Source organism: Drosophila serrata, unplaced genomic scaffold (genome assembly GCF_035046125.1).
Source record: "Drosophila serrata isolate PLE 108 unplaced genomic scaffold, ASM3504612v1 contig_32, whole genome shotgun sequence".
NCBI classification, from domain to species: domain Eukaryota; kingdom Metazoa; phylum Arthropoda; class Insecta; order Diptera; family Drosophilidae; genus Drosophila; species Drosophila serrata.
The window spans coordinates 47699-70824 of NW_028256930.1; the positions used below are offsets into that span (position 1 = coordinate 47699).

A 23126-nucleotide genomic window follows, 5' to 3' on the forward strand; every position below is an offset into this window, starting at 1 on the left:
ATTAAAATTACACAGATTGTTCAAATTAGTCACTCAACAAACCGAACAAGTTGGCAGCCCCAACAAGTTGGCAGACCCGCCTGTTAAAAACTGCCAGCTGCTAAAAAAAAAAGAAATATTTAATTAAGGGAAATGCAAAAATGCCACGGGAGAGAAATAAGTTGAATATTTAGGGAAACTAACAGCGAATCGGAGACTTGCGACGCAAAACGAGATGGAGAAGCGGCAGAGAGAGCTAGAGGCTTTGGTCTCCACGCAGAAGGAGCAACTAGGACGATACGAGAAGCGACTTAAAGGTAAACAACATACGATTTTTTAATGCACCCACAGTGATATTGACCTACTTGCAGACGTGGTCACTGCCTACAAGGGACTGCTAAAGGAGAAGGAGGCCCTGGAAACGAGTTTGGCGGCTCATGCAGAAGCCACGGCCGTTGGAGATGCAGGATCTCCAGCCAGAGAGGTATCATCCCAGAATACCAGCACAGATAGCGCGGATGGTGCGGAAGAAGGAGCAGTGGCCGCCACTTCAACAGCTGGTCCTGCCGAAGGGCAGCTGCAAACGCAGATAATCACACTGATGAACTCGCTAGCCACACTCTCCGCGGAGAAGTCACGCATGGAGGCGTCCTTTCAGGCAGACAAGAAGCAACTGCGCAGCCAAATCGCCCAAAAGGAGCAAACCATCCAGGAACTGCATGCACGAGCCAAAGAGCAGGCAGCCCGTGCCAAAAGCGATGTTGATGAGGTCAAAGCCAAGTGGATTGTTGAGCGCCAGGAGCGCGAGAAGGAGACCAACAATCAGATGCTTATGATCCGAGAGCTGCAGAAGCTCTATGCCGACGAACGACACCTCAAGGACAACATAGAGATGCAGCTCAACAATTTCAAGACTCAGTTTGCCAGCAATGAGGCGGAGAACAGTCGCCTTCGCGACCTACAATCTCAACTAAAGGAAGCCCGCTCTCAGCTGAAACAGTTTCAGGCTAAGGCAGAGCAGTCTGCGGCTAATGCCGCCAATGCGGATAGCGCAGCTGTCCTCCAGCAGGTGCGTCAAGAGATGCAGCAACTAAAGGAGCAGCATTCAGTGGCCATTCGCCAGGAGCAGAGACGGGTTCTGAGAGCAGAGGACCAAAGTCGGAAGCAGGCGGCTCTTCATGAGGACCGGGTGGCCAGCCTGGAGGCGCGCTTAGCAGAGCTTAGCACCACCGTTGGCAGCTATGATCGCCTGCGGCAGCAGGATCAAGAGAGTATTCATGCGTTGAAACAGCAGCTTCAGGATCTGGAACAAGCCCATACTCGGCCAATATCCAGTCTTAAGTCTGTCAACGATGATGTGGATGTGGCTACCCTTGTCGACGAGATGGTTCGCCTGAAAAAGCTCTTAACCAGTGCCAATGCCCGCTCGGCCAATCCCCTGGATCTGGGAGAGATCCTCTCTCTAAGCGGCCAAAGCTCAACGGCAGCCGAAAGCCACGTACATTGCGAACAGCAGCTCCAGGGAGTTCAGCAAATGCTGGAGGCATCCAAACAGCAGCGGCAGCTTCTCGAACAAAAGGCACAACTCCAGCAGTCGCACATCCAGACACTCCAGGAAAAGGTGCAGGTGCTCAACCGCAATATCGATGAGGCAGAAATCGAGCTCAAACAACAAGGTGAAAAGCTACGATTGGCATTGAAAAACGAACGAACCAAGTGGCAGGAGGCGAAGGCCGAACTGGAGAACGAAACACGCTGCAAGCTCAACGAGCTGGAGCAGTTGCTGCAGAAGCAGCGCCAGCGATCGCTCCAACTGCTTGACGAGAAGGAGCAGGAGATCAAAACTCTACAGACCTCCTTCGAGGTGTTCCACTCGGCCACCGGCGTGGGGAACTCACTGGTCTCACCCACTCTTGAAGCCGCCGCCGAGTCCCTGGCCTACTCATCGGATGCCGACAGTGTTGAGGTGGAGGGTGAGCAGCGAGAGCGGGAAAAAAAACTGAAGGTGCGGTCGAAGAAAATGTCACTGGGCGAAAACTGCCACATGCTACATTATGCCAACGAATTGGCCCGCAAGGATATCGAGATCACGACCCTTCGCAAGGCTAAATACGTCGCCGAATCCACATTGAGGAAGGCCATCCAAGACAAGGTCACGTCGCAGCAGGAGATGCATGAGAAGATCGAATGCCTCGAGGAGCAGGTGGACAGGTGTGTCTCGAGTCCTTAGTACTATCTTTTTTTTAAAGCTCTCTTAATCCACCCTTCTGCATTCCAGACTTGAGCGCTGCAAGACGCGCGAGGGCGCCAACCTGGAGTACCTGAAAAACGTGATCATAAGTTACATCGTGACCCGGGATGCGGACGGCAAACGACATATGTTGAACGCCATCTCAGCGGTGCTCCAGTTCACCACCACCGAGATGCAGGCGATCAACGCATCATTCCAGAAGAAATAGCATTCGTATTTTGTCTAACAATCATATGCAACATGTTTATAACCTTACATTGGAGTCCTTTTTATTACTAACTGAATCCGACCACCGGATATTTTTCCAGGTGGGAAGCTAGAACGCCGGGAAACATGGCCAGGAACTTAAAGCGGCTGCCCATTTGAGCCGGATTTGTGAGCATTTCGTAGCCGGATCGTATAATCTGTTGGTTTTCGGGCAGGGCGTGTGCCAGTAGTTGCTCCAACCTGGCCTCACCCTGCATGCGCTGCAGGAACAGACCCTGCTCCACGGGGCCGCAGCAGTGGAGGCTCCCACGGGTCTCAGCGGTGTGCCTTACCAGCTTAAAGTCCACATCGGCCGTGAGATCAGCGCTGCCTGGATCGAGCAGGGGTTCGTGTAGAGCGTGTTGCTTAAAGGCCCGGAAGGTATCTGTCTTCTCGCCAAAGTGTCCGTAGTCCATGATCAAAGCAATGCCTCCATTTTTTTCGATACGCTCCGCCAAGAGCCCGACCTGGCGTTCTGTTTCCAGAGAGTACTCCAGGCACGAGCGCGTCTCCCCTGGCATGGGTTGGAAAACGCTTGATACGGGCGTTTGGCTGCGGGAAAGCACGTAGCGGAAGTCTGCTTGACTAAGCTCCTTATCCGGCCCAGGAGCCACATCAATAAGCACCTCCTGCCACTTTCCATCGACTAGCTGGAGCTTGTGCACAGGCAGGGCATCGAAGAACTCGTGGGCCAGCACCAGCGAGAATCCCGGGGGCACATCTTCTAGTCGGCGATGCCAGTAGGCTTTGGTTCCTGTGGCAGTGGTTCCTACTTGATAATGAGGTAGTTGCGAGTCCTCCGGCAAGGTGTCGTGGGTATAGCAAAACCGCTGGGCCTGGGCCTTGCTCAGGAACGGGCTAACCTCCACCATGTGCATGGAAAACTCAGCCCCAAGTTTAAATTTGGTTACCACCTTCATCACATCTCTGGCCAAGGTCCCGCGACCGGGTCCGAGTTCCACCAGTTGGAAGGGCGATGGGCTGCCCATTTTACGCCACTCGCTCACCAGCCAGACTCCCACAAGCTGTTGGAAGACAGAGCTCTATGAACGAACTTTGAATGCAGATGATAACTTACCTCCCCGAAGATCTGCGATATTTCCGGAGAAGTTATAAAGTCGCCCTCGCGTCCGAACACATCCCGGTTCATGTAGTAGCCGGCCTGGGGATTTGTCAGCACCTCGCGCATATATTCCGCCACTGTTATTGGACCAGTGGCCAGAATCTTGGCCCGCAGCTGCTTGGCCAGACTGCCATTGTCATTTCCCTCTGTAGATGTAGCTCCCGGCTGTTCCTTCACCGGCTCAGCCTTTGGGGCACTGCTGGCTCCTAGGTTAGGGCGACGCACCGACTTGTAGCTGTACCATCGCCTGCTGCCTGCTCTCAAAGCTTCGCGTAACATGTCGACCCGGCGGAAAATTTCCCACAAAAAAAATCGGATGAGTAGACAAATCCGTTTCGACTGAGGGGTATCCAGTAATATAATATTCTAGAAAACAATGAAATATGCTTTGTGTAGCTGGACTTTAGATGATAGGTATAAAATAAGATTTTGAAGTGAGAATGGAAAAATTATAGTATTCAGCCTTTAAAAAAAAAAATTTTGTGTTCTTTTTGTACACAAAGAATTAATGACCATTAACTGTACAACCCGCAATTAATGAGTATGTGAACATCTGGAATAGGCGCTGCCAACTTACTGGGCAAAACAGCTGATGTCCTGATGCCGTTATTTTCTCTGAGCAGATTATTTCTTTCTGGAATTTATTCCATATTCAACAGTCTACATAAATAAGCTAATATAAATCAGAATTCCATTTCGCCATTTCTTATCCTTTGTTGTTTAGACCATCTTGGTTCCCTCGACGATCTTCTCGTTGTCATAGATCTCCTTGGCGTAGCACAGGTTGGGGTAGTCGAAGGCGGCACCGTAGCGGTTCTTGCATCCAGAGGTGGACTTCTCGCCGGGAGTGTAGACAGGCTTGCCAACAATGTTCGAGGTGGCAAAGTTGCAGGTGAGCACGAAGTGGTTGTAGAAATCCTTGGAGAAACGAATGGCAGCACATCCCACATGAGTGTTCTTCTCAGCGACGGCAATGGTGAACTTGGCGATGTTCTTGTTGGGCAGCTCTTCGGGGAAGTTGGACAGGATGTCGGGAGATGCATTCGAGCGTTCGGCAAACCAGTTCTCAATCTGCTCCTTAATGATTTCCGCGTCTGTGTACTCGGATTCAGCTCCACTGTAGCTGAAGATGGCGTTGTTTTGGCCGGCATATGCGAATCTCTCCGTGCTGCGGCACTTGTCCGGCAAGGATTCACAAGTCTTAACATTAAGAAGAGCCAGATGGGAGAGTTCCTCGCACCAGGACATCTTGGCCATGCGAATGGCCATGGGTAAGCCTTCTATTTGACCTCCAGCAACTTTGTTACGGATCTCATTGAATAGGGTAAGAATGAGCTTGTGGTGGGGTTCGATCTTCACCTCTCGCACATCCTTGGCACAGTTTTCACTAAAGTTCTGAAGGAGTAGATTAAGTGAGTAGAAGTGAGACTGAGATTCTATAACTTACTCCTTTGTTATTGCAGGCAATATGCTTATCCAGACACGTGGGCAGGGCGCAGTAGTCCACGGCAACGGCGACTCCAAACAGGACAGCTAGAACAATGAGTACCTTCATTGTGATCTTGGCAATTGGCTTCCAACTGAACTGATACCAGTCCACGGCCACTATTTATAGGAGGACTACGCCAATGTGCTCATGCGCTCCACAAGTTTCTATGCACCACCTGTCAAGTGTGTAGCTGCTTTCAGGAGAATCTCTGTTTTCAAATCGCTATTCCAACTAATTATACGAAATTTAGCCAGGCTGCGATACGACTATAAAAGCCGATCAGTTGAGTTAGTTAAGTCAGTAAGCAAGAAGCAAGCTAAACAATGGCAAAGACATTTGGTTTCCTGCTATTAACTGTTGCTCTGGTTGGTTTCGCCAATGCAGTCGACTACTGCGCCCTACCTACATGCCTGGATAAGCATATTGCCTGCAATAACAAAGGAGTAAGTAGACATCCTATAAAACTCCAACTCCTCTAACACTTATCCTTCAGAACTTTAGTGAAAACTGTGCCAAGGATGTGCGAGAGGTGAAGATTGAACCCCACCACAAGCTCATTCTTACCTTATTCAATGAGATTCGTAACAAAGTTGCTGGAGGTCAAATAGAAGGCTTACCCATGGCCATTCGCATGGCCAAGATGTCCTGGTGCGAGGAACTCTCCCATCTGGCTCTTCTTAATGTTAAGACTTGTGAATCCTTGCCGGACAAGTGCCGCAGCACGGAGAGATTCGCATATGCCGGCCAAAACAACGCCATCTTCAGCTACAGTGGAGCTGAATCCGAGTACACAGACGCGGAGATCATTAAGGAGCAGATTGAGAACTGGTTTGCCGAACGCTCGAATGCATCTCCCGACATCCTGTCCAACTTCCCCGAAGAGCTGCCCAACAAGAACATCGCCAAGTTCACTATTGCCGTGGCTGAGAAGAACACTCATGTGGGATGTGCTGCCATTCGTTTCTCCAAGGATTTCTACAACCACTTCGTGCTCACCTGCAACTTCGCCACCTCGAACATTGTTGGCAAGCCTGTCTACACTCCCGGCGAGAAGTCTACCTCCGGATGCAAGAACCGCTACGGTGCCGCCTTCGACTACCCCAACCTGTGCTACGCCAAGGAGATCTATGACAACGAGAAGATCGTAGAGGGAACCAAGATGGTCTAGGCAATGTAACAATGGCATTTGATTATTTAAGAATTTATTATATACATAATACAGCCCAGAGCAGATATAAAGTGCTAAAAAACTACATAATTCGTTTAATACTTGGGTACTTGCTTATCGCAAAGGTAATGAAGGGTATTCTCGACCACATTTAACATCTATAAATACATTTAATAGAAGTATGTTAAAAATAAGGAGAGCTCGGGCCAGATCTTGTCTCAAACGACTTTTACTCTTCCCTGTTTTTTTTTTTTCAAGGGCCTCTATTTAAACGTGCCTAAAACTCAGTTTCAGCTGGGCCAAAATAAAATGCAAACATTTCTTAATTAGCTTATTGAAAACCAACATCTTTTTATTAAATGCCGCCGTACCGCTGGAATAGACGGTAGAAGCAGGCAGATGATTCGACTTATGGTTAAACAACTTAAGCGGTCGCGGTGGTGGCGGCGGCGGCGGCAGCAGCGGTGGCAGCGGCCTCCTCCTTGATACGATCCTTCTTGAGCGGACCCATGAAGGCCAGCTTGTCGGCAGGGGTCTGGAAGCGACCATGACCCATCTTGGACGAGGTGTCGATGAACTTGAGCTTGATCTGTTCCAGAGCAGAGCGCTTGGTGTGCTTCAGCAGCGACTTGCGCAGGGTGATGATGCGCTTCTTGGAGCCGATGCAGCAGCCCTTGATCATGACGAAGTCGTTGTTGACCTCACCATAGTGGGGGAAGCCACCCATGGGGGTGATGCTCTTGTCGGTCAGATCATACTCGGTGGAGGCGTTGTTCTTGATGACCTGCAAACAATTAAGGATTCGGTTGGTTAGTTCACGCGTTAATTTTACATCGGGGATTGGGACTCAATCCCTTACGGCTGAGTTCTGTTGTGATCAGTCCTATCATTATAAATATCACGGTTTATCAAGCTTTTTTTAGTTCGATGTCGTTGTATTTTGGTTGTTTATCATCAGTGCAACAGAATAATCAGCCCAAGAGTATTGTCATCAACAAATTATGGCTTTGAGTGCTTACCTTGCCGTCCTTGGTGTGGATGCCAGCACCGATGCGGTAGATCTTCTTGTTGATCTCGGTACGGTGATGGTAGCCCTTCTGACCAGCACGTGCCACGGTGGTGGACACACGCGACGGATGCCAGGCTCCAATACAGGCAACCTTGCGCAGACCCTTGTGGGTCTTGCGGGGCAGCTTCTTGGTGTGCCAACGGGAAGTGACACCCTTGAAACCCTTACCCTTGGTCACGCCGACGCAGTCGATCATCTCGTCCTGGCCGAACACATTGCTGACCTGGATAGGCTTCTCCAGATGCTCACGGGCCCACTTGACCTTATCTTCGATGGAGCCACCGTTCAGCTGGATCTCCATAACGTGAGCCTTCTTTTGGCGCTGCTTGATCAAGCGGATCTAAATGGAGAGCAAAAGTAGTTTCGTTAGCTTCTTTCAATCGCAATCATTTGAAGTTTGGGACTGTGCGTGATATGGTTTAACCGCGCTATCATCGCCTGAGCGGCTCCGCACCGTTACTGGAATATATCAAGCTCCGCCACCCGAGGGGCAGTTTTCTCTGCGACGTTGCATTTCTAAACTGTGCATTGAAAACCACAGCGCAAATGCTTTTTAGGCCAGGCGCACCAAAGGTGCCGAGTCCGAGGACCCAGCAACAGAGGCGCAACAAGGCCAAGGACGTCGTAATGTACATTATAAGATAAATTAATTTTTAGATTTACCTGCGAGTGGGCAATCACACGGATCACCTTGCAATAGCGCAGCATCTTGCGGAAGTCATTCTCGATGCTCTTCTTGCCAAGATCATCGGTCCACTTCTTGCTAGCCTTGGTGAAGGCCTTCTTCTTGCTCTTGTACCTGGTAGACGATGGTCAAGTTGGAGATGCACAAGTCAGAAACACGAGCGAGATGTGGCGCAATCCATTGGGGTGTCGTGTCTCAACAACTCCAACTTCTTAGCCGCTGTTTGCATGGGAGAGGGCGAGACAAAACAGGAAGCGCACCTCATCGCAATCAAATGGCGAGCGGAGATGCGACCTTCCATGCCGTGTTCACTCGGCAAGTAATTTCAGTTCATAGTGACCAAAAAACACTTGGCAGCTCACACAACTTTCAGGGATTTGAAAAGCTCTCTCAGCAAGCTGATCGAAGAACTTTATATTTTGATTTTACATTTAATAAGGCGTTCTTTAAAGTCTACAAAATATAGTCTCTAGCATGGCACGCACAAAGCAAACAGATCAAACATGTGATACGAATAGTGAAAATAGTTTTCTTTAAGAATGCAAAAGTAGGAGTATAGATTTTAAGCTATTTTGGTCACTTTGGGAGTAGAACTTGAGTAATTAAATTATTACTAATAGCTATTAAGAGATTCCTTAAAACATTTACAACTTCTGAAAACTAATATTTGATATGTAAAGATCAACACGGGGTTTCTTTTGCAGAACTGATCAGAAGGAAGGCAGCAGAGATGGTAGAAGGCTTTTCAACAGGGTGTGCTCTTTCAGATACCATCTTATCATCATCCAGTCTGCACAAGAAACCACGTGGTTTGCGTTTGTGTGTGCGTTTGCACCCGGCCAAACAAAATGGCGGCGTCACCTAGGTGAAAATTAAAGTCACACGTGGACCTAGATACATACCAGTTCTTGTAGAAGCGACGACGGCACTCCTCAGACAGATGCTGGGCCCAGACATTGACCAGGGCACGCAGACCGAAGGGAGTCTCGATGTAGCCGACGGCACCGACCACAATCATGGGCGGGGTCTCCAGAACGGTGACGGCCTCCACGACCTCCTTCTTGTTTATCTCTGTAAAAGGAGAGAAACTCTATTAATCACGTGCCACCGCATTCAACAAGGATTAACTAAACATGTGGTTAGTCAGTCCGCCCTAGTTAAAAAATCACGGTTAATCATAAATGTTCTAACCATAAATCTTCTAGTTTACTCATCATGGAAAAAGGATAAGACAGTTTGGGATACGAAAATATGTACTTACTGGAACCGGGACGGTCAGCCTCACGCACGATGTGCGTCATGCCGGCCTTGTAGCCGATGAAGCAAGTCAGATGGACAGGCTTGCTGGCATCATCCTTGGGGAAGGCCTTAACCTTACCACGGTGGCGCGCTGAGCGCTTCTTGGGGTAGAAGGCCATGGAGCCATGGCGAGGCGCAGAAAACTTGCGATGAGACTGTAATACGGATAGAGAAAAGCCGTAAGAAAAAGTCACCAAGGTTATGTCGAACACGTGGACGTTGCGCACACGAATTCGTTAAAAACTAAGCGCATATTGTTCACTTTGCATTGATCAAACGAAATCACAGTCACTGTGATGCCTTTCGCCACAATATTTTACTTCAATTATGAAACTTCACTTGTATCCAACTCTATATTTTATCGGGAAACTTACCATGGCGTCTGTTCAGTTTGGACGATGAAACAAAAAGAACGGAAGCGGAGGCCACGGGAGCTAAGTTGGCTGCGGCAAAACATCGGAGCACAATCGATACTGTCGATATCGATTTTTTTCACTATCGATGTTTTAAAAACTATTTTGTTACCTTACATCTTACATGAAATGTGTTTTTTTGTTAATACAAATATTGTAACAACCTTAAGACTTTTGATTTTTCCCGTCATGGCTTAACAAATCTATAGTAAAGATGTAAGTTCTTAAAAACATCGAGTAAATCGATAGTGGAGAACAAGTCTACTTCACGATATATGGTGATAATTTTAGAAATTTATTAATTTGGCCGTAAGGAGAATACTAAAGTGATTTTAGGACAAAGTCCAGCTTAAGTCATTTATTATAATTTGACGATTGCAATATAAAGTGGTTACTCAATAATAGTGACCTATGATCATCATCGTATGATATTAGACATACAATTTACACAAAAACATTTATAGACCAAATTGTTTCCTATCGTTTTCTCTCCGGGTAAATAAATCTTTTATATATTTAGGAACTAAGTAATTTATTCGTATGGAAAATATTTAATTATTATGAACTCTAAAAACTTTAAACTCTGTAGCTTTGGTATTTTAGGTATTTAGCCGATATCATTAATTGCCAAATGTAGCAAAAGTGAAGTTTTGTATATAACAGCTTATATCAATTAAATATTTATTTATTTAAATATTTTGTATGTTCGGGGGATTATTTATACGACTGCAAGACTAAATTTCAGCTTCTTATATATTCAATAATTCAGTCGGAGTCCCCTCAATATTTTGAATTATGTAGAGACTACCCCCAATATTTTTTTATGGTATTTTCATACTAGATATACGTATTTTTTTATCGGGGTAGTATTTTCGAATGGTAGGTACTTCGAAATAGGGGTGTTGAAAATATACCAAAATATCAATTTATCGATATTTTTCTCAAAATGATATATTTATATCATCGATACGATATTTTTTAAATATTCGACAACCATACTCTGAGTCGGCTTGAAATTTCCTGGTATTTTTTGGTTTCTCTTTGTGCGGTCACACCAATGGAGCGTTTTGGCGCATTTTGAGCTTGTATTTGTGCCGAAAAGTAAAAACAACAAATTTTCAACAAAATTTGCAATGTCGACGCTGGAGTTGTGCGAAAAATTCTTTGGGACTCGAGATGTGTACAAGTTGCTGGACCTGAAGAAGACGGCCAGCGAGAAGGAGGTGAAGAAAGCCTATCACAAGCTCTCGCTGCTGGTCCATCCAGACCGAGTGCCCGAGGACCAGAAGGAGGAGGCCACCGAGAAGTTCAAGGTGCTGTCCAAGCTGTACCAGGTGCTGACGGACACCCAGAAGCGCGCCCTCTACGATGAGCAGGGTCTCATAGATGACGACGATGGGGTCGAGAACAAGCTGTCCTCTTGGCTGGACCTATGGAGCAAGATATTCAAGCCCATCAGTGAGGAGGACATTAACAACTTTGAGAAGGATTACATCGACTCAGAGATGGAGCGCAGGGACATCACAAAGGCCTATCTGGGGGGCAAGGGCTGCATAAACTACTTGATGAATCACATACCTTTCATGAAGGTGGAGGACGAGCCGCGCATTAAGAAGATCGTCGAGGGGATGATTGCAGCCGGTGAAGTGCCAGAGTACAAAATCTTCACCGAAGAGCCTGCCGCCAAGCGAAAGAAGCGTCACCAGAAGTACGCCCGTGAGTCCAAGGAGGCCGAGGTCATTAAGCAGCGCATTCAGCGGCAAAAGAAGGAGAAGGACGAACAGGATCTGGCGGCCAACGGTGGCGACCTGCAACAAATGATTCTGGCGCGTCGCAATCAGCGTGAATCCAACTTCGGCACACTTATGGACCGCCTGATAGAGAAGTACGGTGACGAGGATGACTCCGATACTGTCGACTTCAGCTCCTTCGAAACTAAGAAGAAGAAGCCAAAGAAGACCACCAAGCAAACGCCTAAAAAGAAGCTGAGTGGAGTCAAGACTGGCAGGGTGGACAAGGCTAAGCACTAGAGCCAACCTCTACTACTATCGTATAGTCACCTAAATTTTTGTATTTTGTAGTTATAGTTTTAATTACTCATATGTATTTATCCATGTACGAATATTTTGCATAAATGATGCACAAGAGAGGTTAAATATCGTTTTAATTGTCGAAAACAGTCAAGAAAAGTTCTTTGTTTATAAAAAAAAATAATAATAATAAATCAAAGAATTTTATTAATACCTTTTGGGTTTTAAAATTATGATGGAAGTAAAGCTTCAGTCTTATTAATCAATAGTCATGCCATTAGTTGAAGTTTTAAGTTAATTAGCTTTATTTTTCTTCACTTACTGAAGAGATATAAAGATCCTAGTGATTTCTATAGGCCTCTTATAATTTTTTCATATTTTTAACACAATTTTTTACATTTTCATAATATATTTACAATTAATGTCCCCCCATTAAAGCTTTTCTTTATTTTTTTTATATTTTAATTTCCATTTCATAAAAATGCCGAGTGCGTTATATTACATTTTGTGCATTTTAATCCACCAGATCCGACTTCTCAGTCGTATTCAAAAAATGATGCGAACAATTTAAATAAATAGTTAAAATACCAAAAAGTGTCCACTAAATGTTCAAACGTTTAAATTATTCATTTTTTCATTATTAAATTAAATATTAGTAGTTTTATTAATTCATTCAATATTTTGTATCGGCCAGTCTGGCAACGCCAATTTGATACGGGTTAAGCACTTTTAGTCTGACCAGTTAACAAGGAGGTGAAATCACTAAAATGTTGTTAAGCGTATTTAAGTATATTGAACTCAAAATCTGACGGTCACACGGTACATTACTTTATTTATTATTATTATTTTTTTTGTTAAACTGAAACTAAACTGAACATTACAGCTTAAAATCTATAATACAAACTATAAAGTAATACATTTCCTCCCTGTGTTGACATTTTAATCTCAGGGTCCTGCTCGTATAAATTCTGGGGCCAACCAAATGAAAAACCAATTGAAAGCTAAAAATAAAATCGAAATTGCGCACGAAAATGAGATGTGTCGTGCCCAATTGTAGGAATTCTTCCATACGCAGATCCAAGAGAGACCCGGATCAGCAGCAGCCGGTTTCCTTCTTCCAGTTTCCTAAATCCCCGGAGCTATTCAACAGATGGCTGTCGTTCTGTCGCGGCTCCGAGAATGCCTTAAAAGTAAAGAATCCGTGCATCTGCATCGAGCACTTCCGAGACGAGGACATAGAGGGGTCTATCAAATTTGAAATGGGTGAGTTCTGGCCATATGTCTTGAGTAATTCAACTATTCAAATCCATTTATTATGACCAGGACTTGCTAAAAAGAGAACGTTGCGCCCTGGTGCGGTTCCATGCATAAACAAGAGCCAAGAAAGCCCGTCGGAAATAGCACGATTAGAGCGCTCAAAGCGGCGTAGTAATCATAAATTGGTGGCCGATCTGCTCTTAGAGGATGAAGCCAGGGCTAGTGCTCCCGCAGAAGTGGTTCCCACGCCCAGCTACGTCCGGCTCAACACGGGAATAGCTTCTGCTCCTTCATTCGTTAGTCCAAAACCGGCAGAAGAAGAGTTGACCTCGATAATCGTGGAAGACGATCCGCTCGTGGCCGCAGAAAAGGCTAAATTAACGGAGAGGTGCCGCACCTGCTACAAGGAATTCGTTGTCGATGCCAATGCCAAAGATCTTTTCGACCCGGCTAACAGTGTGCTGATTTTCCACATTGAAGTCATTAGCGGAGTTTGGGTTTGTCTATAGACCTTAATAACTCTTTAGAATGACATACTAACGTGATTTGTTTCTTATAGATTAAATATATCGAAGGGGAACCTCATCTCATATGCCCCGCATGCCAGATGTCCCTCCAGCTGGCGATCGAGTTTAGGGAAATGTGCATAGGCATTGAGCTGAAGCTTACACAGCCAAAGCTTGAAATTGATGAAGAGCCCGATCTGGAGTCCGTCCAGGAAGAGTCATTAGAACTTGATATTTTGTCTGGCTCTGAATATTCAAATCTAGATGAATATCCTCCGGACGAGCCTGTGGTGGACGAACCTCTTTCCAATACTGACCTGAAACTAGAGTCTGTGGCAGAATCTCTCGAGTTGGGTTCACACGATCCACTCAGTGTGGCCCCTGGAGCGTCAATTGTCAAGGATCTAATCAGCCAATATACGGGAAAGTCGACAAATAAGTCAAAAAAAGAGGCTTTCGATGCAAATGCGACTGAACCTAAGCGTACTACTGTGGATCACGCAGAAAAACCGTTGAAAAAATCCAACCCCAAGACCAAAGAAGAAAGAAATCTTATCCGTCGTGCTCAGATCCGAGCCCGACCAACGAACTTTGTGTGCGATCAGTGCGGCCAGGCCTTCCGCATGGCTCACAATCTGCAAATTCACATCCTCCGACACACCCGTACCAAGAACTACCAGTGCAACGAATGCCCCATGACCTTTTATGATGCCTACATGCGCAACATCCACATCCGAATCAAGCATCGTGGAGAAACTCCCTTTAGCTGTCGGTACTGCAAAGCTACGTTTGCGTATGCGGGAGCACGTCAAAAACATGAAAGGTGGGTTATTTTAATCATCATAGATCATAGATTCCGGTGACGGTCTTACATCGATCTCTTTTTCTAGCGGTGTTCATGGAGCACCACCCCGTCGCATCGTAAAACGAATCAATCCCCAGCCCATGCCTCGCTCCAAAACGCGCTATCATTGTGAACTCTGCGAGAAACACTACGCCTCCAAGTACGCTCTGGCATGGCATGTCAAGTCACACACGGATGCGGGTGCCTACAAGTGCCAGCTGTGCGACAAGAGCTACTCGGATCCAGCCACGCTCAAGCGCCACGAAATAACCCATGACGACAAGAGACCGCTGCAGTGTGAGGTGTGCCTGAAAGGGTTCTACCAACAAACTAAGCTCCGGGAGCACGAGCTCATCCACACTGGCGAGCGTCCCTATAGGTGAGTTTGCATACCAGCGATCAATTTGTCCCCCAAGATAATATTCTTCCGATTCTTTATACAGGTGCGAGATTTGCGATGTCCACTTCCGCTACAAGTACAACATGAAGGTACATGCAAACAGCAAAATGCACCAGGAGAACCTCTCGAAAGCGCAGGCTAATCAAATTGTTGAAATTTAATGAAAAACTGTTTTCTTATCCGAATTTCTGTTTTATGTAACTATGTCCAAGGATTGGACTATTTTCGTTTTACGTTGCTTCCTGCGTTCATTTTCAATGTGACTGCTGGAGTTGATGTGCTGAGTGAAGTTTCCAGCACGCAGGAACCACAGATCGCACACTTCGCAGCTGGAAAAAGTTGGGATTAAGTTAATAAACAACGTGAAGAGGAGAATATGTGCTGTGAAAACTCACTGGAAAGTGCGTTCGCCCTTCTTGATGATCTCCCACTTGGATTGCGGGGCGCGTCCCTTCTTACATGCCTCTCTGCGGGAATTAAAGTGTTGTAATTGGAGCAATGGAAGGACATGTATGGGACTCACCTTTCGTGTCTCACACGCGAACTGTTGGTGCTATACTCCAGTCCACAGAAGGTGCAGGCGTATGGTCCTTCCGTGTGCTTGAGCTGGTGGCGTCGCAGAAGGTGGAGTGTGTAGCACTTCTGGTGGCACTGTTCGCATTCGAAGGGCTTGGTTCCCGTGTGCCGCAGCAGATGGACATTGAGATTACTGGTGTCCCTAAACTGGCGTCCGCAGTGCTCACAGATGCACGGCTTGGCGGTCTGTCCGTTTCGGTCCACAATGCGCTTCGGCTGCTTGTCGTCGATCACTTTGACGTGGATTAGCTTCCTACCCAGACGCATTGTGTGCTTGCTGGATCTGGTTTTGGACTTATCTTTTGGTTGGTCCTGATTGCTTTCGGCGGTGGTCACCCTTGCAGTCTGTGGCTCTCCGTAGTCCTCTGGTAGAGGCAAGAAATCTTCGCTCGGATCATTGTCAAAGCCATCTTCATCGGAATAATCCTCTAGATACGCCTCGGCGTCTTCCTCCTCCTTGTGTTCCTGCATGGGCTCCACCTTAACATCAATTGGCGTCAGCAACTCATCAATGCCCAGGGGATCGGGTGCTCCTATTTGTTGCACGGGAAGTTGCAGGGCTACAGAAGCGGGACCCTCACCGAGATTCATCTTGGCCCGCCGTCTGACAAGATACTTCTCAATCTTGGCACACCGGCGGCGAAACCTTTGCACCTGCTTAAGCAGCGCCTGGCAATCCGGGCACACGAAGCTAGGTGAGTCCTGGTCATTTTGCAGCTACATATAATGGAGTAAACAAACTTTATCCGGAGTCCCACTTGGATTCTTTGGCTTTCTCACCCAGCAGTTTGTGATAGATCGCACGCAGTGTAATAGTTTCCGCCCCTCCCGCGAGAAGATCTGCAGGCACTGATCCGTTACAATGGTCTGGCCGCAAGTGCGGCAGAAATCCTTCATATCGATCAATTTATTTATTTATTTAAATTTCTTTTTTGACATTAAACAATTGGTGTGACCGTGGCTAAGACTGAGGAAAAATACAGGTGAAAATACTAAAAATACCGAAAGGGGCTGCCACTCTGACATAAACTATCGGTAGAATTGCGTGCGACCCTGTGCGACTTATGGTAACTCTGGCAGTTTCCGCCCTCCATCTTTCTGCATTGACTTTTCACGATGGTGAGTTCGCTGCTACCGATTTCTTCAAAAATAATGGTTTTTTACTGTGAAAGTGCCCTGCAAATGAAAGCAAAACATAACTGAAGTGTTGCCCTTGGGCTGTGCCATGAATAGAATATCCCCATTGCGTGGAAAAGTGTGAGAATCTGGGTGAAAAACAAACGCATGCCCTAACCTCGAAAGCGGCCAGCTCCAGGTGCTGCTCTGCGGCATTAAATGAAGTTATTAGTGTGTTTTGTGAGCAGAGAACTAATTCGAACCGTTTTTTTTATCCCACAGCCGCCTAAGAAGGACGCGAAGTCGTCGGCCAAGCAGCCGCAAAAGACACAGAAGAAGAAGGAGGGCTCCGGCGGCGGTAAGGCCAAGAAGAAGAAGTGGTCCAAGGGAAAAGTCAGGGATAAGCTGAACAACCAGGTTCTCTTCGACAAGGCTACCTATGAGAAGCTGTACAAGGAAGTGCCCGCCTACAAGCTGATCACCCCCTCGGTTGTCTCTGAGCGTCTGAAGATCCGTGGCTCCCTTGCCAAGCGTGCTCTGATTGAGCTGCGTGAGAAGGGTACGTTGTTTTGCACTGACATGTTACTTGCAACCCATTCCTAATGCCCTTCCCCATTCCAGGTCTGATCAAGCAGGTCGTGCAGCATCATTCCCAGGTCATCTACACACGTGCCACCAAGGGTGATGAGGCGTAAATGTTTTACCCAACGCATTCTTTTAGTCGCATTCATTTTACAATTGAACAATGATTGTATTCGAGAGCACTAGGACGTCGCCGTGTGTGTGAAATGTTGAATAAACTTGCTTTCTTATTGATGTAAGGGACATTTCTTTGAAGTTTTAATGTTCTTTTGATGAGCTCTGATAAATAGAGATCAATGTACGGAACAGAGGCTTCGCTTAAAGCCTGGAGTCGGTTGGATAATTGTTTATTGTTTTACCTAAAATGTTTTGTTAAATTGACAGAAGACAACAATAACAGCTGAGGATAACTATTCAAGAGCATCGCATTGTGCTTTGTATATAGTAATCTATTTAACTATCAGTTCTGAATATATAGAAAGTAATATCTGAAAAAACAAATTATTAAATCGAATTGAATCCAAGAAGTCACTACATTCCGTGGTGTTACTTGTATTTTTCATTTATTATTCCAGTACCCAAGAGCTTAAAATACATATAAATTAATATAAATGATTTTTTTTTTAATTGTTTCTGTCTTTACCTGGCTTTTTACTAGTTTGCATCCACTCCGATAAAAGCTACCACCAGTAATCATTTAAAGCTTGATATTGCTGTGTCTTAAAAATTGAAAATGGTTTATTTTTTTAATTTGGGGTCTATAATAATAAATAATAACTAAAATGAGCAAGTCATAATCAAATACAACAAATTTTAAAGCACACTAATAATAATATACATTAAAAATTAATATTTTTACACGCATTTCTTCCATTTAACGCATTTTATTTATTAGTTTATTCGCCAACGAATAAATATTTACCATACTTAAGCATTAACTTGGATAGTCAAAACGTTTCCTTTGTTGTCAGAATTACTGAAATATTTAGTTTGAACGGTAAATAAATTAATAGTTAAAAGAAAATAAGAAACTTAAACAAGAGAATTGTAAGTTTTTATTGTTAATAGACATATAAAAAAATGGTTAAGTTTAAATATCCCAAGGTTTAACCCAGTAAGCATCCAGACAGACACTGCCTGCCTGCCATTCACAGCGAAACGTTGCAAGCGTGCACTCAACAAATATGTTTACGTGGTTACCTTTATTTTGATGACAACACAGCAGATTGGTGCTGGCAAAGACGGTTTTGGTTCGGTTTCTGGCTGCCTGAAAGAATGAATTGAGCGAAAGCCATTCAGCGATCCACCCACCCGCACCGCTTCACGACAGCCCCGTCTCGCCGGCAACTGTGCAAACAAGACGTCCAGCCAGCCAGCCGAACCAGGAAGCGTCTGCGTTGCGGAGTTATTCGCGAATCAAAAGGCTGCCGCTGCCGCAAGCCGATAGAGATTCATTCGGGCCCGGCCAGAATCGGAGTCAGAACCAGCGGCGTTACGCGGGCGACGCGACAGCTAACCCCCCGATAATACCACGTATGCAAACAAAAGTGTTATCACACGGTGCGGGCTTTAGTTTCTTTTCCTGTGTGTCTCTCCGCAGAGCCGCCAAGATGATACCGCTGTCGCACAAGGACCGAAGCAGCTTCGGCTACCGGGTGCGGGAGAAGCTCAACAGTTGGAAGCGGCTTATCTTCTCCGACCGTAACTCGCGAAACCTGTTCCTGTTCCTGCTGCTCAACCTGAGCTTCGCCTTTGTGGAGCTTTTCTATGGCATCTGGACGAACAGCCTGGGTAAGTGCTCCAGCATAATGTTAATTGGTGTTTATCTTATCCGGGGTTTACAATGCTCTTATTTGATAATCGCCAGGTCTGATCTCCGACTCATTCCACATGTTCTTCGACTGCACTGGCCTCTTGGCGGGTCTGGCCGCCTCGGTAATCACAAAGTGGAAGGCCAACGACAAGTTCTCGTATGGCTATGTGCGCGCCGAGGTGCTAGCAGGCTTTGTTAACAGTCTGTTCCTGCTATTCATTGCCTTCTTCATCTTGTCGGAGGGCGTTGAGCGGCTAATTGAGCCGCCAGAGGTGAAGCACGAGCGTCTGTTTGTCGTCTCCGTCCTGGGCCTGCTGGTCAACTTGGTTGGCATCTATGCGTTCAATCACGGCGGCCACGGGCACTCGCACGGAGGCGGTGGACACGGACACGGTCACTCTCATGGCGGTGGCGCCGCTGGCCATGGGCACTCGCACAGCCATAACGAAGTCAGCAACCACAATCACCAGGCCATCACCTTGGATAATGGTAAAAACTAGACCCTATTTCCACTCCTGCAGGTGTATACATAATTAATTCTTCTAATTGGATTATTTTAATTTTTTTTAGGTCACGGTCATTCCCACGATCACGATAGTCATGGCCACTCGCATGGGGATATTTCAGGCAGCAACTCACAGATCATGAGAGGCGTCTTTCTGCACATCCTGGCTGATACGTTAGGATCTGTGGGTGTAATCATCTCGGCGGTACTGATGCAGATGTTTGGCTGGATGATTGCGGACCCCATCTGTTCAATTTTCATCGCCCTGTTGATTGCACTCAGTGTGCTGGGACTTATCAAGGAGTCCATACTTATACTGATGCAGCGCCAACCTTCGGCTCTGGATCGATCCCTGCCGCAGTGCTACCAGAAGGTGACAGGGCTAGCCGGAGTATACGCGGTGCAAGAGCCTCACTTCTGGACCCTTTGCTCTGACGTCTTCGTGGGAGCCATTAAGTTGGAGGTGTCGAAGAACGTAGATCCCAAGTATGTGGTCACGCACACGCGGATGATCTTTGAGGCGGTGGGCGTCAAGCAAATCTACATCCAGTTGGATTATGTGTGATGCAGACGAAACTGGCCCACAATGGCGTCCCTGTAAAATTAATGATGTGTATATTCAAAAGCGTGTGTAGTGCGGAAAATCGTCGATGTTATCAATATTATTGGAAAATTGCAGTTCTAAAGGGCGCCACACCACTTAATCACTTCCAAAAAATCCCCCAGGAGCTACGCAAAACAAAAAGTGTAATCTTCAGTTGTACTAGTAATTTTGCGAATTTTGTTAACTTATTATCTTTTGTATTTGTTGAAATGCATTCGGCATTCATTCCATTCTGTACACACTGAAAGCATAAATGTAGCTTATGCAGTAGTAGATATGGAGGAGCACTAGTGTAATTGTAAGCTAAGCAAACCCAATTGTGCAAGAGTAAATATATATATTTAGAGTTTTTTTAAATTCAGAATGAACAAAACCCGAAACATGCATACCTACCATACATAATCTGACTGACATTTCCACGAACATTCCGCTGTGCGGTGGAAGTGCATTAAGTAAACAGTTTTTGCCACAGTTTGAAGTATCAAAAATATGAACGAATAAAATTTAATTTGTTATTAGCATTTTTATACGTAAACGAAATGTAGTGACCTTTTAATTTTGGTTGTATGGGTACTCATAAAGAAGTTAAATTCAATAATATGGGGTAATATATATATGTACATAAGTACCATATATATATATACTCTTGCCGCAATTACTTTGTTCTTCCTGGGATATTTTATCCAGATACTCCAGCGCTAAGTTTGACAGATGGGTACGGCTAGATAATCTCGGCACATGATATATGTATACATATCAAAAATATACATGAATATGTATGTATGTATTACATATATGATATATATATATATATATATATGATTAAAATTATAGGGGTATAATAAAGTATAAATATTCTTGTTTTACCATGGATTAAAAATAATGTTTAATATCACCAATTTACTTAGAAGCAAATGCAATAGTCCATCTGACATAAGCAATGCATTTAAAATATTTGGTTGCTTTAAAACTTTTTTATTTTTCAGAAATTATCTGGTGTCCGAAAAAAACACTTTTACCTTTATTATTTTTCTATTTTAAGCATATCAAGTTATAAACGTTCGTCGAAGCGAGACTCCACTGTATGCTTCTCTCACGCGACGGCGTCCAACAGGTTCACACGTTCTCTAAAATAAGAAAAGCACCGGTGTTGGTGCGTCCAGCCCTCCCCTCCAGCAGATAAAACGAACGTTTTCAACGCCCCAGAGCTAGATTATAGATTTCCACCTTATTGCGAGAGCAGCGCATTTTGTTAAAATGATAAGCGGCCCGCCTGCCGATTGAGGTTAAGGCGAATGCAACGTGCGAAACTAGGGCAAATGGGACTGCAGCGTGCAGAAAATAGTAATCCATGTCGAGGGCCAGTGCGCATGTTCCTTGCCCATACATATGGACTTATACCCGCACGTGTACATCACGTCAAAGGTCAATAACTCTGAGAATGGCCAAAAAAAAAAAACTCCGTGACTCAGACGTCTGTGTTGCCCTCTCTCTTGCACTCACACCACCTCGGCGACGGCTGCAATGCGATGGCGTCTACCTACGCATATGTAACTGTATATGGAATGGGAGTGCAAAGAAGTACAGGCATGCGGATTTAGTTGTATATGGTTTCCGTTTAATTCAGTACTTGTGTTCCCATTTTCGGTTATTTTCTTTTGTGTATGTATTCGTAAGTGAAACGCATACAAACCGTCTATGTTGCTATCAAAATATTATTTTAATTACAATAGTTGGCGTAATTTATTTGTTTTAGCTATCGTACTTGCTCCGCTGTGGCTGCCGCTCTGAGTTAAACAATAAACACATAGAATCGAATATTATGATGGGTTCTCTAACCAAAATCAATTAAAATCGCACAGATCGAGATACAGGGATTTGTCAGCTTGTTTAACATAAATTTAAGACTCAAAATTGTAACTAAGTTTCTGATAAATATGTAGAAGGTATGCATGAGTATGTAGGCCTGTAGCGTTCGGTAATCCGCTCCTGGTCCGCCCGGCGAATCAGTTCCGCCCAGAGGCCGGGGGCAACTGGGAGCCCTAATGCACAGGCCTACTGCCGGGATCTGGGACGTCGTCTAGCACTTCTCCTCCTCCAAGCCGTGCTTGAAGAACATCAGAACGGGCTGGCTTTGGCCATCGATTTCGCGGTACTCCACCAGGGCCACCATGCCGTCACAATCCATGGACTCGCCGGTGAAGAACTGGAGCTCCTTGAAGCGGCCGAGGATATCCTTCATGGCCTTGTTCATGTTGGTCTTGAAGACATCGACCTGGTCGGGCGAATTCTCCTCCAGCTTGGCCAGCACCTTCTTCATGTATTCCTTCAGGTAGACGGTGTACGACTTCTTGTCGCCGAAGGCAAAGCACTCCGACAATCGGTGGTTCAGCACCACATCCACGCCGCTTTCCGAGGTGATTTCGGTGCCCTCATCAGCCTCCTCGGCGGAGGCGTTGGCGCCTGCCAGTTTGATGTCGTCGCCCATGCGGGTGATCAGCTTGCCGTACACTTCATAGATCACGTCGTCCACCAGCTTCATCTTGTAGGTGTCGGCAAACATCTCGTCGCCGGTGATGATGTCCTTGTAGATCTTCATGGTGCTAGCGTTGGTTGGGAGGTTTTTAGGCGGCGTCTAAATCGCTTGCGAATTTTCAACAACGGACCACAGCGGGAACGACTTGCCACGCGCTCACTCAAACGGTAAAAAGAATGAGTAAGAAAAAATGGCGAAACGATACGACTACAGGTCAGCTTGCCAGCTTGTTTGACTGTCGACAGGGCTGCCAGACTGCCGCATAAGAGAGAAACGATAGCTTGACGGAAAACTCCCTTTTTATAAGCTATATAAGACTAGATGCGGTAAGAAAAGTAGTCCAGTTGCCATAAGAATTTAGCATAATTATTATAAAATTATATTATTATGATTATACGACAAAATTGTTGAATTACTAAAGAGATCGGCGATGTAGCGCGATACTCAACCGATATTTTCAGCCGGATAGGGAACGACCCTAGGGACTTAATTCTTGAATTCTTGAACGACTGATTTCCAAATTTTCAATAATCAAAATATAAACAATAGAGGATATGCTTTAATTAACCAGCATAATTATAATGTGTGTTTTAAGTGAAAGAATTGAAGGTTGATTTTATATTTATGCTTTTCAG

The 23126-nt window shown here is 45.5% G+C and overlaps 11 protein-coding genes, 1 long non-coding RNA gene and 3 other non-coding genes across 15 annotated transcripts; 7 read left to right on the forward strand and 8 right to left on the reverse strand.

Annotated features, from left to right (window-relative positions):
* Positions 1 to 27: 27 nt before the first annotated feature.
* GCC88 (GRIP and coiled-coil domain containing 88 kDa) lies at positions 28 to 2485 on the forward strand. The gene is made up of 3 exons (XM_020961375.2): positions 28 to 296; positions 351 to 2190; positions 2258 to 2485. Exons 1-3 carry the CDS (start codon positions 215 to 217, stop codon positions 2436 to 2438), a joined length of 2103 nt encoding a protein of 700 aa, XP_020817034.2. The 5' UTR covers positions 28 to 214; the 3' UTR covers positions 2439 to 2485.
* Positions 2447 to 4085, reverse strand: LOC110190756 (protein arginine methyltransferase NDUFAF7 homolog, mitochondrial). Its single transcript, XM_020961388.2, has 2 exons — positions 3555 to 4085; positions 2447 to 3501 (listed from the first exon to the last, which is right to left on the reverse strand). Exons 1-2 carry the CDS (start codon positions 3876 to 3878, stop codon positions 2506 to 2508), a joined length of 1320 nt encoding a protein of 439 aa, XP_020817047.2. The 5' UTR covers positions 3879 to 4085; the 3' UTR covers positions 2447 to 2505.
* A 138-nt stretch (positions 4086 to 4223) lies between these two features.
* scpr-C (SCP-containing protein C) lies at positions 4224 to 5199 on the reverse strand. The gene is made up of 2 exons (XM_020961400.2): positions 5047 to 5199; positions 4224 to 4994 (listed from the first exon to the last, which is right to left on the reverse strand). The coding sequence occupies exons 1-2, from the start codon at positions 5152 to 5154 to the stop codon at positions 4320 to 4322; spliced, it is 783 nt and encodes a 260-aa protein (XP_020817059.2). The 5' UTR covers positions 5155 to 5199; the 3' UTR covers positions 4224 to 4319.
* A 188-nt stretch (positions 5200 to 5387) lies between these two features.
* Positions 5388 to 6341, forward strand: LOC110188326 (antigen 5 like allergen Cul n 1-like). Its single transcript, XM_020958037.2, has 2 exons — positions 5388 to 5531; positions 5582 to 6341. The coding sequence occupies exons 1-2, from the start codon at positions 5412 to 5414 to the stop codon at positions 6254 to 6256; spliced, it is 795 nt and encodes a 264-aa protein (XP_020813696.2). The 5' UTR covers positions 5388 to 5411; the 3' UTR covers positions 6257 to 6341.
* A 233-nt stretch (positions 6342 to 6574) lies between these two features.
* RpL3 (ribosomal protein L3) lies at positions 6575 to 9720 on the reverse strand. The gene is made up of 6 exons (XM_020958020.2): positions 9684 to 9720; positions 9272 to 9464; positions 8913 to 9081; positions 7989 to 8124; positions 7276 to 7665; positions 6575 to 7040 (listed from the first exon to the last, which is right to left on the reverse strand). Exons 1-6 carry the CDS (start codon positions 9684 to 9686, stop codon positions 6681 to 6683), a joined length of 1251 nt encoding a protein of 416 aa, XP_020813679.1. The 5' UTR covers positions 9687 to 9720; the 3' UTR covers positions 6575 to 6680.
* LOC147645020 (small nucleolar RNA snoMe28S-A3420) lies at positions 7130 to 7221 on the reverse strand. Its single transcript, XR_015272002.1, has one exon. It is a non-coding gene; the product is annotated as a small nucleolar RNA snoMe28S-A3420 (small nucleolar RNA).
* LOC147645021 (small nucleolar RNA U83) lies at positions 8717 to 8798 on the reverse strand. Its single transcript, XR_015272001.1, has one exon. It is a non-coding gene; the product is annotated as a small nucleolar RNA U83 (small nucleolar RNA).
* On the forward strand, positions 9015 to 9719 carry LOC147645022 (uncharacterized). The gene is made up of 2 exons (XR_015271889.1): positions 9015 to 9148; positions 9216 to 9719. It is a non-coding gene; the product is annotated as an uncharacterized LOC147645022 (long non-coding RNA).
* LOC147645023 (small nucleolar RNA U43) lies at positions 9150 to 9227 on the reverse strand. The gene has a single exon (XR_015272000.1). It is a non-coding gene; the product is annotated as a small nucleolar RNA U43 (small nucleolar RNA).
* Positions 9721 to 10685: 965 nt separating the features above from the next.
* On the forward strand, positions 10686 to 11965 carry LOC110190997 (J domain-containing protein CG6693). The gene has a single exon (XM_020961710.2). It carries the CDS (start codon positions 10856 to 10858, stop codon positions 11750 to 11752), a length of 897 nt encoding a protein of 298 aa, XP_020817369.1. The 5' UTR covers positions 10686 to 10855; the 3' UTR covers positions 11753 to 11965.
* Positions 11966 to 12469: 504 nt separating this feature from the next.
* On the forward strand, positions 12470 to 15134 carry LOC110190225 (uncharacterized). Its single transcript, XM_020960589.2, has 6 exons — positions 12470 to 12571; positions 12702 to 13015; positions 13076 to 13506; positions 13569 to 14338; positions 14406 to 14738; positions 14803 to 15134. Exons 2-6 carry the CDS (start codon positions 12784 to 12786, stop codon positions 14918 to 14920), a joined length of 1884 nt encoding a protein of 627 aa, XP_020816248.2. The 5' UTR covers positions 12470 to 12571; positions 12702 to 12783; the 3' UTR covers positions 14921 to 15134.
* LOC110190236 (uncharacterized) lies at positions 14931 to 16345 on the reverse strand. The gene is made up of 4 exons (XM_020960599.2): positions 16116 to 16345; positions 15283 to 16052; positions 15155 to 15226; positions 14931 to 15088 (listed from the first exon to the last, which is right to left on the reverse strand). The coding sequence occupies exons 1-4, from the start codon at positions 16230 to 16232 to the stop codon at positions 14953 to 14955; spliced, it is 1095 nt and encodes a 364-aa protein (XP_020816258.2). The 5' UTR covers positions 16233 to 16345; the 3' UTR covers positions 14931 to 14952.
* Positions 16346 to 16365: 20 nt separating this feature from the next.
* RpS25 (ribosomal protein S25) lies at positions 16366 to 17276 on the forward strand. The gene is made up of 3 exons (XM_020960611.2): positions 16366 to 16454; positions 16734 to 17010; positions 17073 to 17276. The coding sequence occupies exons 1-3, from the start codon at positions 16452 to 16454 to the stop codon at positions 17144 to 17146; spliced, it is 354 nt and encodes a 117-aa protein (XP_020816270.1). The 5' UTR covers positions 16366 to 16451; the 3' UTR covers positions 17147 to 17276.
* Positions 17277 to 17963: 687 nt separating this feature from the next.
* ZnT86D (solute carrier family 30 member 7) lies at positions 17964 to 20495 on the forward strand. Its single transcript, XM_020960894.2, has 5 exons — positions 17964 to 18080; positions 18138 to 18566; positions 18634 to 18824; positions 18901 to 19335; positions 19417 to 20495. Exons 3-5 carry the CDS (start codon positions 18644 to 18646, stop codon positions 19914 to 19916), a joined length of 1116 nt encoding a protein of 371 aa, XP_020816553.1. The 5' UTR covers positions 17964 to 18080; positions 18138 to 18566; positions 18634 to 18643; the 3' UTR covers positions 19917 to 20495.
* A 1184-nt stretch (positions 20496 to 21679) lies between these two features.
* Positions 21680 to 22666, reverse strand: Tctp (translationally controlled tumor protein). The gene has a single exon (XM_020961982.2). The coding sequence runs from the start codon at positions 22552 to 22554 to the stop codon at positions 22036 to 22038; it is 519 nt and encodes a 172-aa protein (XP_020817641.2). The 5' UTR covers positions 22555 to 22666; the 3' UTR covers positions 21680 to 22035.
* Positions 22667 to 23126: the final 460 nt, after the last annotated feature.